This window comes from Phalacrocorax aristotelis, chromosome 3 (assembly GCF_949628215.1).
Source record: "Phalacrocorax aristotelis chromosome 3, bGulAri2.1, whole genome shotgun sequence".
NCBI lineage: Eukaryota > Metazoa > Chordata > Aves > Suliformes > Phalacrocoracidae > Phalacrocorax > Phalacrocorax aristotelis.
This window is the reverse complement of record NC_134278.1, coordinates 70,777,259-70,793,942: the sequence shown is the minus strand read 5'-3', so window position 1 is coordinate 70,793,942 and position 16,684 is coordinate 70,777,259. Positions and strand designations below refer to the sequence as shown.

Below are 16,684 nucleotides of genomic sequence, written 5' to 3'. Positions count from 1 at the left end.
TCTTGCTCTTGCTGTTTTACCCATTACTGCTACACTAACTTCGCTTTCAATTAGCAAGATATTTGAATCTAGTTACACCTAAAAATATTTGAACTCCCAAAATTCCAGCCCTAAGTAATAATTTAAGAGTGTTTTCTTATTAGCTCCTTAGGAAATATGTTCATCTGGAATGGGACAGGATAGATGCATGCTGTGTAAAAAGCATACTATCTTCAAACCCCAGGGCAGAACTTGAAAATTCATCACACCTTTTCCTTCCAGGACACTGTATTTATTTTACTGAGATCCGAACTGCTGATTTGGGATTGCATGAGCTACATAGATCTTCTGCCTATATAATCCTGACCTTCCATTCTTTAACCAAATCAAGACCCGTGGAGCAAGACCTGTTGCCTGTTTTTAGCAGAGAACTTCATTTTCTCTTATATATTTCCAAAGAAAAAAGCAAACAGGACTAGAATAACTGGAAATAATTTCAAATTGTGCCCTGTATTTCTGCAGCCTATCACTCACCTTCCCAGGTGTGAGGCACAAGTTTCCAGGGCCTTCTTATCATTCAGACACTTGTCGAGGAATTCCTGGAAGTTCTGTTTAGACTTTGCTATTTGCTCCTGAATGTGGCTCACAACTGGTTTGGGTAAGCAAGCATATAAACTTTCTCCTTCCTTGCAGGCAGCCTCTAACTTGTTCTGCCCCTCACTAACGGATTCCAGAACACTCTGTGTAATGAAAGAATACAGTTTAAATATGCAAGATTTAATGACTAAAGATAAGCAACATTTCTATTAGAAGTGGTCAGATTTCCCCAAGACGAGAGCCATGTCTAGCTATGGAAAAAATTCTAAGCGGATAGTTCAAATAAAATTTTATTAAGTGGTGCTACAATTCACAGAGCTCAGTTTTCCTGTTTGGTCCCAAGGTAGTCCTGTCTTTCTCTGGATAGTTTAGTCATGTCCTGAAGATATTATACATTTCAGGAATTAGGGCTGTTTGCAGTAGGTGTCTGCTATTTGTGTTCTGTCCCATCAAAATCTACACAGATAAGCTTTGCCATATCAGTGTTATTCTGAAAGATTAAATACACAGTAGTGTAAGAAAAAGTAGGAAAAGGAAAAAGGAGAAAGAAGGAAAAAAAAAAGGGAAAAAAGATTAAAAATCAGAAACAACAATATTTTAGTTACACATAAACCTTCCAAAAATTAAATTCTGATCTCTCAAAACAGTGAACACAGTTTCCACTGTATTCCCTTTACAGTACATAGCGCTGTCCTGAGTCATTCTTGCATTTACTTTTTGGAAACAAAACCAATAGATATAACAGCATCTACAAATTATTTTATAGATATAATTGGACACATATAGTTAAATTGCTAATTACTGTTGTTTTTAATTTGTTCACTATACCTGCAAGTCATGTAGCTTTGCCTCTATGGCTTTGCTGTCTCCAGACCTGTCAGATGATTCTTTTACTGCAGCCTTCACACTAGAAAACCATTCCTGGAATTCTTGCATAGAATCTTATTTAATAAAAAAGTATAAAGAAAAGAACATTTTTTAAAGAATCAGCATTATCCACAATACTATACAGCTGTCTTCCACAATTCTTTTATCCCTCAGGAACAGTGTGTAAAAGCTGGCAGGATGAGTCTCATGGCCTTCAATGACCTTGGGGAGTGGGATTCAATTCAACAAAAAGTTAGATGTTTCCACTGCGAACATCCAAATTTGAACAGACACACTAGGCTCCCCTTTATCGTCAATTGGAAAACCCAGGCATTTTCAGTCAATGATATGTCCCAATTTAATGTTAGATAATATCTAGATTAATATCTTAATATATAACATTAAAAATTGCCTACTTCTCTCCACTGACTATCCAGGGAGCCCAGGAAATACTTCAGATAGGGACTTTTACATTATGAACACCTCCATTTGGTTATATACATCTCCTTATGGCAAATACACAAAGTGTATGTTTGCAATAGAGATGTGTACTAAAAGTGAAGAAAGGTGGAGCTGAGGTTGCCTTCCATGCATATTATGTGTGTAAAGTTAAACTCTGTTTTTGCAAAATGCCTTGTTTCGTAGCAGTTATCAAATGAACATCTTGTAACAGGACTTTTTGAAAGGCTCCATACAAAAATAAAGCTGTAATTGCAAGTGACATCACTGGAAGCTCTGGCAGACTCCAGAATGATTCACGGCTGTGGGCTAACGGCTCATATTAACAAGCCTGAAGACTCACGGAAGAAATGTTTTTCCAAGGACTCTTGCATGCTGGCTTGTGTTCGGGAGCAGAGCTGATTCACAGCTTCATACTTCTTTATTAATGAAGTGACAGTGCCACCAAGAGTTTCCAGCTCTACGGAATGGTATTTGCGACACAGGCTATTGAGGTTCTCACGCGTCGATTCAATGCTGCTCTGCTGAAGCTGAAGGTCTTTTTGTGTTTCCTGAAAATGAAGTTACAACACAAATATGACATTTGTAAAGAAACAAGAGAACCCTCTCTTTTCCTCAAGCATTCTTGCTCCTCCCATGTGCTCTTTCCTCCTATGGTCTATCGCAAGTACTAGATCACATTTCCTGAATTTTCCAAGTGAGACGAATCCTTGAAACTGAAGAGCCATCACAGAAATGTGAAAAATGCTGTTGCTCACGGTTTACTACTCTATTAAAAAATAAACAAGCTTCAAGGTGTATTGAATAGCAATAGTTATTTTCAGCAAAGTCTGAAGGTGCATGTGAGATGCAATATGGCACTGGTATTTGGTGGGACTTCTGAGTGAAAGGGAGTTTTCATCTGACTCGAGAGGAACATTTGTTTGAAATTAAATTTGAATTGGCTACTAGATCAACATTAACATGTGCTCACGCTGAAAAAATCTCCATGTGGTTTGTCACATTATGATGTGCATATTTGTATGCAATCAAGAAAGCTCTAGGATGGAGACAAAAGAATTGCTCCTTATGAGGACTGAGGAGGACTTCTGAGATAGAAGTCTGTGTTAAAATTGAGTTCAGTTCAGGGTCTTTTACTGTGATGAGTTATAGGTTCATAAGTTATATTGCAAGTAAACATGCTGGAGGAATGACTGAAGAGTTCAATATAGCAACACTGGTTCTTGTTACATCAAAGTCCATATTATTAATTATAATTTTCTAAACAGTTCATATAAAGTTAATAGATCAGAACTTTTGTTCATTGGTGGAACATTAAAAAGTATCACTGTATTATTTGCTAATATTCTAGCAGCTATGCAGGAGATACATTTTTTATCAAATTAAAATTGAGTATAATGCTCAGCAAAACTGATAAAAAAGATCACTGCATAAGAAAAAGCATATTCATATTCTTCGGCACTGACCTTCACTTTATTTAGAGCTTCAGGATCCAGGTTATGTGCGCAGCTCAACAGTGTCTCTTCCACTTTTGTTAACCAGTCTGTCATCCGGTCAATAAACTTCTGTAACTGCATCTTCTGAGTACTGAAATCTTTCAGTGTCTCTTTTGCTGTCTCTGACATTTCTTTTGCATGTTCCAGCTTCTGCCTCAAATCTGATTCTATAAACTAAAAGCAAAATGTTATGTATTAAAGCATTTAAATAAAACATTTGTTATGGTGAATGTTTATTGAAAAAATGGAAGGTAGGAAAGTGACACACAACAATCATTTTGCTCTTTTTACATCCATAACTGAAGATACTTACATAAATAAAAAAATGTCAACCATTCAGGATTAAGTCTTAGATATACAGTAGTCCAAAGACGTGATACTAACTTATAAAAAGCTGGATTGCAAACTGTTGAATTTTTTATCCACTTCTGAAAAATTAAACAGCTGATCTTTTTCCTTTACTAATTTGCCATATATACAGAGCATGACCTAAACACAACAAGCTCCATAAAAAGAAGTATCAATTGGTAAGACTTAAGAGCACTGAGGCTTAAAGTAGCTCAGCGTAAGGCAGATTAACATTGAAAACAATACAAACATAAATAAGAATATTGCCCATTAACCTGTCCAAAGACAGCAATATATGAAATTATAGTAGATGATAGCTGTGCACATATTACTAATACAAAGTAAATCACATCAGTCATAATAGGGTAATATTTACAAATGAACAATTACTGAAAATTCTATGAAGAGTTTTTTTACGTTATTAGTATATGCTCTGATCATACTGTAGTTCACTTATGTGGCATATGAATAATTTGGGGAATAATTTGGCAAATAATTTGGGGATTTATGTTTAGTTTGTGAGGCTTTATTTTCAAATTTGCATTTATTTATCAACTACAACTATTTTATTGTATTGATTTAAATTTTTTATTGTATTTATCATATTTAGTAGTTGGAAATAGGTATGTGTTGGTTAACAGTGATATTCTGCAAAATAATTTGTTCTAAGTTTTGCCCTGTAAGTGGACAGATATTGACTATAAAACATAGGATTAAACCTGAATTTTCTGAACCTCTCACATAAAGGAAACAAACTGGGAGAACACAAGCACTTCCATATAATTTGCACATGTTTATACTTTAGGGCTCTTGAACCATATCTGATTGGTAATTTAGGCTTATGTGTATGGTCACACCAAAATATGGATGAGGCTTGAGTGTTATATTAAGTCTGTTAAAATCTGATAAATGGTTGTGAAATAAATATCTATCGACATATTTCCTTCCCTGTGGAAATCTCAGAAGTCAACTTATCTTTTAAAACTTCTGACATTGAAAGTGAATAATCTTACATACCAATTTCTATTTGAAGTCAAACATCCAAAATATTCACTGGTTTTGCATCTGCCCTAGAACATACCCAATAAGGACCTAGCCAACAATAAAAGTTCAACAGCTCACCTCTAGTGTTCATATTTTACCCCTCTCTTGTAACAGCTAGTTCAGGGCACTAATTCCAGTCCACTAAAGAATATTTTTGGTTTGATAAAGCAAGTGAACATATTTTACTGCATTATAAATCTTTCAAAGAGGCAAACTGTGTATGCAGTCACATATGATGTGGCTTAATGTTGTGTAGTGTAGAGAATATCATCTGTCTTACATCTGATGAGCTAGCTTATAAACTATTTATTTCGATTCAGTAAAAAATACTTCTACAACTCTAATGTTCAGTTTCTTCATGGCATAATTTTTTCAGAAAAAAAGCAAAGTTAACTAAAGAAATATAAACAAAGAATAGTTATGATACCTATATATAATGCTGTATCTGTCACCTTGAAAGAAAAAGGCAGTACAGGAGAGACAGAAATTTCATGAGGAGTTGTTTCTTAGTCATCTGAGCACAGTCTGTGATTACCAGTAACTCTATTTTACCTGGAGATCTGCAGGAGGTTCTTGACTGTGGGTCAGTTCTTTGAGATCTGAAATTTTGGAACTAAGCTGCTCCAACTTCAGTTCTTTATCCTTGACTTCAGACTGTAAAAGAGATGTGGTCAAAGTTTCATACCAAACTACAAGGTTTTAGACCTTCAGAAGGATCCTTCATCAATTGAAAAAATGAAAGAAAATGTAAACAAATTTTAGCAACCAGAGGGAAAACACTGTTGTTCTATTAGTTTTAATCTCTCAAAATCTCCCGTCTCTTTTTCTTTCTTAGACTCAGTTCAGAGACTTTTATTTCCCCTCCATTAAAATAAGCAGACACATTTTTAGCATGTAAAATGCCCTAACAGCTTTAGTTTCTTAAAAGTGGCTGAATAAAGATGGGAATGTCATTGTTTGTTTGACTGGAAAAATCTATTGTGGTTGTTAGGTTCCACTTAATGGCATTCAGATTATATAATACATATGCTTTCTGGTTTTTATTACAAGGGAGCGAGCTCTCAGAAGAAAATTAGACACCGAAATAAATTCTAACCTCAGAAGGAAATTAAAAAATGCTGCTATATACGCACTGACATATCTGGACCTTGTACTTATTGTGGCCATATAGGTCAAAGTTATAAAGAAATATTCTACTTATTAAAAAAAATAGCAAAATGAAAGGGAAAACCATAATTTGTATAATTGTAGTTCTGAAGTATTAGGCAAGTAATAGGTGTGTGTACCCTATTACCCAAAATTTCCTTTCTAAAAAATTCAAACAGATCACTCCAATTAAAAGATTGGACAGTGGATTTCAGGATTAAATTGCGGCACTTAACATCTGTCCAGAATGGTAGAAGTTCAGGTGGCCCTAGAAGGATCCTCAGGGGGTATTTTGTGCTGTGGAGGATATAATATTAGGTGACTGATCAAGAAAGGGACCACTGCTATGGACCGTACAAAAGGTACACTGGTTATTTCTGTCCATGCTTGTCTATTTCTGGTTGATGAAATGGCAGGACCCTTCTGTCAGTGAACTGGTGAGTTGCCTTTCCTCTTGCCTTTGCAAAAGAAACCGCAAAAAACGTATTACGGACTATGCATTCTGTGACTGCAAATGCACAGACAGTGCTCATGTCTTCTGCCGTTCTGGCCCTCCTGTGAAACAGGCACACCTGTGTTTGGGCACTGGCTGCTCTTCCTCCAAATCAGTTTTAATAGTGATGAATTCAGGCGGTCTGATTGCTGTGCTAATGAGAAAGACATTAGATAAAGCTTGCCCTGAGCAAAATACTGATTTAGCACCATTTCACATTCTATCACACTATTTGTATATTTTTATTGTGCATCTTCTTAAGGATATAATTTATTTCAAATTAGCATAGAATATGGCTCATTCTATGTTTGATCTGCTGTATATTTTAAGCCAGTAGAGGCAAAATGCATCCTGAACACTGGCTAGATTTCTAAAACAGTTTGAAAGTATCCAGAAAAGAAAGACAGCATTTTACATCATCATTGTTAGAGCCTGACATTCAAATTTGCCCTCCAGTCCAGCATATATTTTTTATTGTCTGGAGAATCTACCTTAGATGAGATTTTAGAAACTACTCATTTTTTGCTTAACTTCAGCTGAAGTTGTCTAAAATTTCCATCATTTTCTACTGAAAGAGAGTTCAGTCCAATGCCGTGCTTTTTGAAATTTTTGTGCTTGTAAGAACACATTGTTTGCTAGAGCCAAAATAACTATTGAGCTTAGATTTAGTAAGGGATGTGCGTTCTTGTTTCTGTCAGAAGCAAACAACTTCAAAAAAGGACGGGAATGCTGTCAGCTAGCCACTGGGTTAGTGGCAGCACTGCTTGAAGAGGGGACATGGTAGTCTGCAACTGCACAGCCTTATCACTTGAGATTTCAGTCCAGAACATTTTTGTCACTGATTTATGGGTAAGCACCTGGAAGTCTTTCAGAAGGACCTCCATTCTTTGACTGTTACTCAAGTTGCTGATGCCTTCACTCAGCTGAGAGATGCACTTATTGCACCATCCATCCATTTCTTCTCCAGTTTTCAGGATGTCATCCCATAGAGACATGCTTACGCTCAGCCGGTTGATGTTGTCTTCAATTCTTTCAGACACCTTTTAGGAGAGGAGAATGTATCAATGCCATTCACAAATTAATTTTGGATTTCTGTATTTTGCAGCCAGTTGTAAGACAAATGCATCAGAAATAATTAAGCCTAGGTGAAATAATTTTCTTAGAGTTAGGTCTCAGTTCTGAATTCTAGTTTCAATTTAGTTACCCAGATCATAAAATGAACAAAAATCATATGTGAATGCTTCTAAAAATCAGTATATTTTTAACTGGGAAAGAGTTTTATGTTCAAATAAACTTTATCTTTAAAACCAGCTACATTTATCTCTTTTATGTAATGTAGGAGTTTGCTAATAAAGCAGTATAAATGCGAAAATGTAAAATATTAGCTTTTACATTATGTTTTTCTGCTATAATGTTGTCTTTCTCAACATAGTCCCATCTTTTATGGTGTAGCTTAATACAATTTACTGCCTAATTTATTTAGTCCAATTTACTTTAATAAAGTAATACTGGCATACGTTAGGTGAGAATCCAATCCAAATTTATACTCACAAGTGTGCACTGAGCAATTTTTTACTAGTAACATTCATACATTGTTATAAAACATCGTTTTAGATATATCAAAGGGATGTCACAACTTTGTGCGTACAATGGCTGCCAAATCCCTAAGATTAACCCTTTCAGTTATACCTAAAAGTAAACTTTACTAATCAATTGCACTCTAAGATCCTAATAAAATACTAATACTAGTAACCTTAGCCCAACATAAAAACTGTATTCAGCATATAAACACCAGATTCTTACATCTAGCCATTTGTCCACTGTACAGTTCATATCTGTTTTTACCGCAGTGGAGTCGCAGTTATGTACTCTTTTCAGTTCTGCTAACAAATGTTTTCCTTTACTGGTGAAAGTATCCAGGTCTTTTTGTTTATCACTCAGATCATTCTTGGCGGCTTCATGCTGTGGACATAAATATTTGCTTGTTTAATGAAGCCTTGAAGAAAGAAAGAAAAATCCAGTTCTCCACGCACCCATCCCTAGCCTTGTGGTATATGTTACGCATTTGATAATTCTTATACAGCATACCATCTAATATTTAACTATGCCACAAAATACAGAGCAACTGACATTGTTTTCTCATGAGCATTATCAAATAGTGTCATTGTTCTTATAAATAAAGCACGCAAGTAGGAATAATAAATTCTGACTTTTCTCCAGTTGGTAACCAACTGTCTTCAGGACTTAAGGCAAATTTTGTTATTATTATTCTTTTTATTCTTCAGATTCTACATGTCTAAAATTGAATACTAAGAACCCATCGTTGATTAACTGGTATCTAAAATCAGTTCTGGAATTACAGCAGGAATTACAACAGGGAATTACAGAGGGTGTTGCAAACAAAATTTAGAATTGTAAAACCCATCACGCCTAGATACTCTGGAAAACAAAAGTACGAATGTGTTCGGAAAGGAATTAGACAAAACCTTCAGGGCTACTAAGTTTGCAGTTGTAGGCATAAGGAAATCTTTAAAACACCGTCACTGAAGAGGTGACAACATACTGAGAAAGGATCACAGTCAGCATCTCATAGTTTTTTCTTTAACAAGTATTACAGGTCAACATTAGAGATAAACTACTAACGTGGATGCAGTATTGCCATGTGGCCATGCATACCTTATTATGGTATGAGTTGTGCAAAATATTGGGCTCCCACTCCTTCAGGCCTAGGTGTGGCCACTGCTGTAGCAGGGAATTCTCCACAGACCAAGGCTCACATTAAGGAGAGGAATCACATGGAAGTTACATGTGTTTCTTTGTTAGACTGATAAGCTCAGTTCTGGCTTTCAGTTCTAGTTAAAACGTCTATTAAAAACAGGCCTTACATATGCACAGTTTAGAATGAAGTTGTTTATACAGATCTGACTGAAGAATTTTTAATGAAGAGCTCAATAGGCTTCCAAATGAAATTACCCTCCAAATGAATGGAAAGAATTTAACTCAGAACTCTTTTTCCTGACAGGCTGATGGATAGCAGTATTTGGAATTTTCGGAGTACAGTCCAGTGAAATGAATGGAATGCAGGGATCCAAATTCCTTCTCTCTGCTCAATGGCCACTATCAACATTGTACCCCATGGAATGAGGCATCTTAGGGAAAGAGACAGACATAAGAATTGCACACATCAAGAATAGATGCAGTATGTTTTCTTTTGTTGACTTGTAGCCATTCAAAAAATTACCCAACGTGGAAAAATACTGAAGTATGTTGACTGGAAATACCTTCTCATACTATGATAGGAATATATTCTCAAGGTATTTTATATAAAGAGCAGACAGCTTATGCTTTCCATATAAATTAACATTTTGCATTTCCAGGTGTTAAAATTATAAATAGCAACAATCAAATGCACATTGATGGATCTCACCAAAATGCTGAAAGGACTATATTCTTTCCTTATCAGAATCAGTACAATTTAAACCCTGAATGTCAGTGTGACAAGATTTGACCGTACGTTCAAGGAACTTTAAACACATCTCAAGGGCACCTTTCAAACAGGAAAAATCCATGTAAATCAAAGATCATTTAAATCCCTCAAATAAAAATTATGTAATTACCTTTGCTAAAGTTCGCCTGACATCTTCATGATCCTTCCAAATCGACTTGATCACTGAAGCACTGTCAGCACTGTCTATGACTTTCACTACTGTTGACTTCAAGCTCTGATATTCCTTCATCAGATCAATAAGAATGCAGGACTGCTCCTTTCTGTAATGTGAAAAGACTGTATTAGCACCATTTGCTTTCATGTTTCTGAAGGAAAGAGAATGTGACGTAGCGATTCACCATAGGAAAATCAGGATGCAGTGCTAAATATGCTTTGTGCAGCCAAGGAAATACTAATATTTAGGTTTTACAAATCACTGTGGGTCCATAATCACGAAACATTTCACTGAAGAGACAGTAAATGAATCACCACCTGATATCGAAGCAACTGACTTGAGCAAAAGAAAGACTGAAACCGGAATTCAAACTTCTCACTTCCTAAGTTTAGCATCTTACTGACTGGAAACCACACTCTAATGATGCTGGCACTCGCAGCGCATTTTTTAAACTCATTTCTTTAACATGGAGTATTTTTTGGGGTAAAAAGAAGCAGAAGTAAAGACTAAAGCAATGCAAGAGAAGTCTGACTATTTTTTCCTCCAATTGTCAGATGCATGCTTTTGGGTCTAAAACACTACATTTAACCTACCTGTCGTTCTGCTGAGAACAGAATTACCTGCTGCTATGATTGGGCCTAAAATTTTTTTTCCACTTCCACTCCAGAAAACCCTATTTCTGCTCAGGCAATGGACCGAAGTAAAAAACCTATTCAGTTCATTCCTGGTGTTCATACTGAAGAGAGGGAAAGAAGACTAATACTTTGGATATGTTTAGTTGCAGAACAGTGTTTGCAATGAAAGGAATTTGGGAAACATGACATTGCTGAGAAAGGGAGGTAATTGCTTTAGGAGCTGGCTTTTCTCTGAATGCTCCAAAGAGCTGTCCAAAATAATCAGGTTCAGAAGGGTCTAAAATTGCATCTATATGAGAGAGAAAACAGTTCAAAATAATTAAAATTAAATTAATAATTTAAACAAAAATCAACATTATTTTTATGTTAGAAAGGAATCAGGAGGCATCTGAGTATCTTTCAGGTTTAGGTGTAACGATGGCAACAACTACCCCAGTATGTGAAAACTCGACAACTCGCTTACCCTCAATAACGCATCTCTAAGGCAGGGACAGCTATTTTACATTTTCTTCACTACCAGGCTGGTACTGCCTAGCTTCTGGCACATGTATGCAGAAATGAATGGGTTTACTTTATTAAGGAATTCTAGAGGTATGAAAAATGGGTTGCAACAACATGCAACATGAAATACAAATTAGCAGCAGTGCTGAAGAAAAAGGAATGATGGACATTTTCAAACAAAACTCTCCTTCCACTTAGTTCAGATTTATCTTTTAAAAATGCACTAGAAAACCAGACTGAATTCAGCTGGAAAAAAAAAACACCAGAAATGCAATTCATGCAGCTGTGCATATTTTCAAGAGGGAAATAATACACAGGTCTGGTTAAGGGGCAACACATTTACAAATATCTAGATGGTGTCAGTCAAGAAAGTAGAATGAGTACACTATACAAACCAAAGGGGAAAAAAAATCATTTTTCAACACAAATGAAGTTTTTTTTGAACCATCATTCCAGTACACCAACCCACCAGTCACACAGGGATCACCAGATTGCATATGTCCATTAAAGTATCAGCCAGGCTTAGAACTGGTTTGCTTCTGCACTTAGACAAAATTTATGTCCACTGAGGATGATGTAGTACTGAATGAATCTAGCACTTAATTTTACCATGCAAATTTAAAAAAGAACAGTTGAAGAAGTATTCTTTAAGGATGACAAAGAGGGAGTTCAGACAAAGAAAATGGTAAGATGAAACTTTCTTTAGTTTCTTTAGTTTATATCTTTATTAACTTTCATTGATATACAAACTTCTTATATCACTGGTTATACACTAAAGGTTGTTATAAGCCTGGTCCCTTGGGCAGACAGAAGGATTTAAATCTAAGAATGATTTAGGACCGCTGAATATAGGGTTGTCAGAAACACATATCCAATAGATAAGAAAAATACATGCTAGAAGGAGAGTGTGTGCTAGCTGGAATGAGAGTGAAATCTCAACTGAGATTTCTTATCTTTCAGGATAGTGAAAAAAACTTGTAACTAAAAGCACAGTATATCTATAAATACTGTCCTGAGGACCTATCTGTGGCTTTATTAATAGTTTAATTACAACTGGTACAAATATCGCGGTTTATACTGCGTTTCATCTTCTGCTCAGTATTTAACATGTAAGCCCTGGTTTTTTTATGGGGTTACTATGGCAAGAAGATACTAAATGTAAATAACTGGGTCTCTTTCCCCACTAAAAGAACCCTCTCTTCACCTTAAGTCTAAGATCTACTTACTTTTCATGTATAACTTTCTTGGTATCCTCCCACAGAGATTCTAAGCCATGTATCTCTTTGTCAATATCAGGAGCAAGTGTAATATCTTTTTGGGCTATTTGTTTTGCTTTGTCAGTGAGCCACTGGAGTTCATGCTGGTGAGAATTCAGTTCTTCATCTAACTGGTTAAAGATCCTCAATCTGCAAGTTAAAAGGCAGGTTTCAAATGTACTTATCTTCACATTTTTCTCAAGAGAAAAGAGGGGAAAGGAAGAATGAAACAATTGCTGTTAGAGTTACTGTGCATAAAGTTCCATTTCTCTAACATTTCCTACAATATCTTCAGAAAACAAAGTGTTATCTGGATTTTTTTCTGCTACAGCTGGGCACAGAATGTGATTTTTCTGATACATATACAGCCATACAATTATACAGATATACATATAGCTTCACCTCACACAGTGACTTGGAAATACACTCAGATATTTCGATTAATGCTTACAGTAAGTTTTTTCAATTCGTTCAGCACATATACAGTCTTCAGTTCTGTAAGAGTAGAGGTAGTTATGTTATATGGGATTTCTAATAGCTGTTTGGAGCTTGGATTTATTTGGACAAAATAAATTTCTGAGACAAAGATTTTCTTGACTGTTTTTTCAATATAAAAGATTAATGGGACTTGCTAAGTGTTCTGTTTATGTTCTCCCTCGATCCAAACAGCTTGCTCACTTAAAATTTTTATTAAATATGGACTCATATATGCCTGGCAAGAAATAAGGTACCAAGGCAGAAAACTTACACATGCCTCTAATGCTTCATAAAAAGTCTAGAGACAGCAAGCGAGTGAAGAAGTGCCAGTCTCAAGCATTAATATTGTTTTTACCTTTGCTGGAGGGCTTGTAGTGAGGCCTCCTTGAGGCCCTCCTTGTCAGCCTTTTCCTCAATATCTTCAATACTCTTCAGCAGCTGTTCTTTACGTTCCATGAAAGATCTTCGCAAGGCTCCAAGAGCTTCTGCCTCACTCTGTTTGGTTCCCAGCAGGTTTTGAACTGCCTCCAGTTCCAAGCACAGATTATCAACCACAGCCCTGCAGGAGATCCTCTGCTCAGAAACGCTGTGTTTTAGATGATACTGGGCCTTAGCTAGGGAACAATCCAAACTGATGGCAACAGATTCCAGCTTGTTAAGATCTTGAATAACATCATTGAGTTCCTTCTCCAGCAATTCAGATTTAGCTTTATCCATGTTTCCTGTTTTCTCCACTGTCTGCCTCAGCTCGCGGAGCACTCCTGATGCAGCACTATGGAGCTCCAGGAACACCCGCAGCTGATTCAAAGCCTCTTGTCTTTGGGAAGTTATTTGACTTGCCTCCTGGAAGATCTGAAAACAATCTTCAGTCTTTCCCTGCAATGTCTGCTGGTCCTCTGGGCAGCTGAAAGAACACAATTTATCTACATGTTCCTTCAGACTTTGTAACTGCTGTTTCTTGCTTTCGACTTCCATTGAGTGGTTCTACGGGAAAGAAAGAAAATAAGGCTGGGCTTTTTCTTCCAATCAGAAGCTCAGGAAACATTTTAGTACTAAACTTAAGAGCAAAACAAGTACTACTGAGGGGTTTTTCACTAAGAACAGTTCAGTGTTACAATTCTGCTTTAAACTGGTCAAATAACAGAAATCTGTATGTGACTGCACCAGCATATTGGTTTTCAAACAAATATGACCTTATGCTAGTTTTAGATTAATATTTAGCTGAATGCACTGTACAATTTATCTGTTTTTAGTATTTACATCCAAAAGTTTACCTTATTGTGAGATGCAGCTAGATGTTGCTCAGCTGTGTTTATCTCTGAAGTAGCTTGTAGTTCAGCAAGAAACTTCTTAATCCAGTCTGAAAACCTGAGCAGGAGCTCATCAAACTGCCCATGCTCAGCAACAAGAGATTGAAGGAAGTTGATCCTATAGGATGTCAGATGTAAATATGAAAGCACTTGATGTAAATTAATCACTTCCCATAATCAAAACCACAGCTGACTGGAAAGCATTAAAATCAATGCTCAGTGGAAGGAAAGAAAGAAACATTCATTTATGTGACAAATATGATGGCTGCTGTGTTGATTTCTTAACAGGGAAATAACATAACACTTGAAAGCCCGAGACTGGCTCTTTCCTGTTTCCACTGCTTTATTCATATCAACTGTTACAAGTACCCCAAACAATCAAGGTATGTTCTTCAACTTTCCTTCATGGGGGTAGTCCCAGCAAAGAGAATTATACTGATAAAAGCTAAACTTCAGTTTTCAAACTAAGAATTCTGTTTGCCCTATCATCTGCAACACTGCATGTAAGGTGAGAGTCTCATGAATTTAAGCATGTATCTGAAGAGAAGATAGTACAGATTTTGGAAGTAACTTAAGAAGTTACTTGGGAAATTGTAACTGAGGAAATGCAACAGTATCTTCATTTTCTGACCTATGCTCTTTCAAACAGAACTCTTCTATAAAAAAAAGTAGGGAGAGATTATGCCAAAAAGATAGCATGATAAATCTGTGGGATTCCCCACACCCCATTCCTGGGAGCTCACGGTTCAATATGAATTTAAACCTTTGTTTTCCTAATGAAGAAAACCTATGTTTCAGGATTGGGATTCCTCATCTGGTTATTGGTTACTCTAATTTAACATGTAAATTCATTCAGAAGCACAAACCTTTTATCAACAGTTTGTGGTAAAGCTTTCCACCTCTCATCCAGCTCTTCAAATTTTTCTTTTATTGTTTTCACACACTCTTTGGAAGCTGTTGGAAACAGTGACTCATTTAACTGCAATAAGCTCGCATAGGCTGAAGCATGGGACTCAATATCTGCTCGCAAATCCTGGGAAAACAATGGAATGTACAGCCTTTAGATTAAATATGGTATCATGGTATGCAAAATAACAAAAATATTTAAAAATCAGCTAAGGATTTCCAGTACACCACTTTGAAACAAGTCAATGAACACAGTCAAAGCCTTGGAGGAATTCAGATCTATTAGGACAAGCAGGTACTCAACACCTCTCAGACAGCTAAATCTGCAACTGTAATTCAGTAAGGATTCATCAAAGTTTTTTTTTTCTCCTTTAGGCCTTTCCACACAGCTCTGCTATATGATGAAAGTGGCTAAAATCAAGTTTTGCAGCATATTTTGTGTACAGCAATAGAGTTGTGAGGAAACATCACAAACTGGCCCAAACAAAAAACCAATACCCCAAATAATTTTTATTCTGTTCAGTTATACTTAAAACTGACTCACTGGCTTCATGGAGGGTGTAAAAGATGCTACATTTGGCCAACTGTTTCATATTAATCTAAAAACAAATGGCAAAAATTCCAAGGGAAGGCACACTTTAGAATAGGATGAAAGTATTGTGTTTAAAAAAAAAATTGGGAATCAGACTTTCATTGTGAATTCAAAACCTTTGAGCATTTTGTCGTCTGATCAACTTCCCTCACGTGCAAAAAAAAGGAAAGTAGCATTGTCTGACCAAAGGAATTTCTCTAGAGAAAGAATCCTCTGGCAAGCAGACCAATGGCCTTCCCTGACAGATGATAGGATAGGGCATTATTTTTCTTGAAATGGCATATTATATTTGCAAATAACATTCTTCCTGTAATTTTGTTATCTTTGATAAATAACAGCAGCAATAATGTAATACTTCCCTAGGGCATTTCCAAACCCCAGAATCAAGTGACTTTTCAGACTACAGTTGTACAAGTTCATCCTTTAAAAGTCACAGAAATGAACCAGGAAATATAGGGGGACAATCTTAGAGTTGAAACATACCTGCAGTGACTGCAGTTCACCTTCCAGTTTAACTTTGTCAGCAGAAACATACTGCTCTGAAGGCCTGGCTGTAGCTTCGCACCCCTCCAGCCAGGTCAGGAAGGCAGACAGCTCCTTCTCCTGCCTAACAAAATCACAACATAGAGTTACTAACCCAACTCGTCCCCTCGGTCTCACACACTGAGTGCAGGAAGGTCTCTCTGTCCATCATAACAGACATGAGAGTCTACTCACCTCTGCCACTGAGCCAGAAGAGTCTCCAATAGCATCTGTTTCTCTTTAGCATTTTCTAGCACCTTTTCATATTCCTGCTGTAATGCTGTTACCTCCTGAACAGCTTTTTCTTTGTTGGCCACCTTTCGGGCACAGGCTGAGAGAGAGGCTAGAGTGCTGCTCAGTTTTTCTACAGTATGACAAAGGTCCTAAAGAACAT

The 16,684-nt window shown here is 36.4% G+C and overlaps 1 protein-coding gene across 1 annotated transcript in view; it reads right to left on the bottom strand.

Annotated features, from left to right (window-relative positions):
• SYNE1 (spectrin repeat containing nuclear envelope protein 1) overlaps positions 1 to 16,684 on the bottom strand; it is a 311,148-nt gene that overhangs the window by 168,437 nt on the left and 126,027 nt on the right. Inside the window, exons 35-48 of the mRNA XM_075087908.1 lie at positions 16,486 to 16,673; positions 16,252 to 16,375; positions 15,137 to 15,303; positions 14,235 to 14,388; positions 13,316 to 13,944; positions 12,454 to 12,633; positions 10,047 to 10,197; positions 8,233 to 8,391; positions 7,287 to 7,469; positions 5,343 to 5,444; positions 3,369 to 3,572; positions 2,246 to 2,453; positions 1,405 to 1,517; positions 514 to 719 (exon numbers count right to left, since the gene is read on the bottom strand). Of these exons, the coding sequence (XP_074944009.1) occupies positions 514 to 719; positions 1,405 to 1,517; positions 2,246 to 2,453; positions 3,369 to 3,572; positions 5,343 to 5,444; positions 7,287 to 7,469; positions 8,233 to 8,391; positions 10,047 to 10,197; positions 12,454 to 12,633; positions 13,316 to 13,944; positions 14,235 to 14,388; positions 15,137 to 15,303; positions 16,252 to 16,375; positions 16,486 to 16,673 (2,768 nt within the window). The remainder of the gene's footprint in view (positions 1 to 513; positions 720 to 1,404; positions 1,518 to 2,245; positions 2,454 to 3,368; positions 3,573 to 5,342; positions 5,445 to 7,286; positions 7,470 to 8,232; positions 8,392 to 10,046; positions 10,198 to 12,453; positions 12,634 to 13,315; positions 13,945 to 14,234; positions 14,389 to 15,136; positions 15,304 to 16,251; positions 16,376 to 16,485; positions 16,674 to 16,684) is intronic.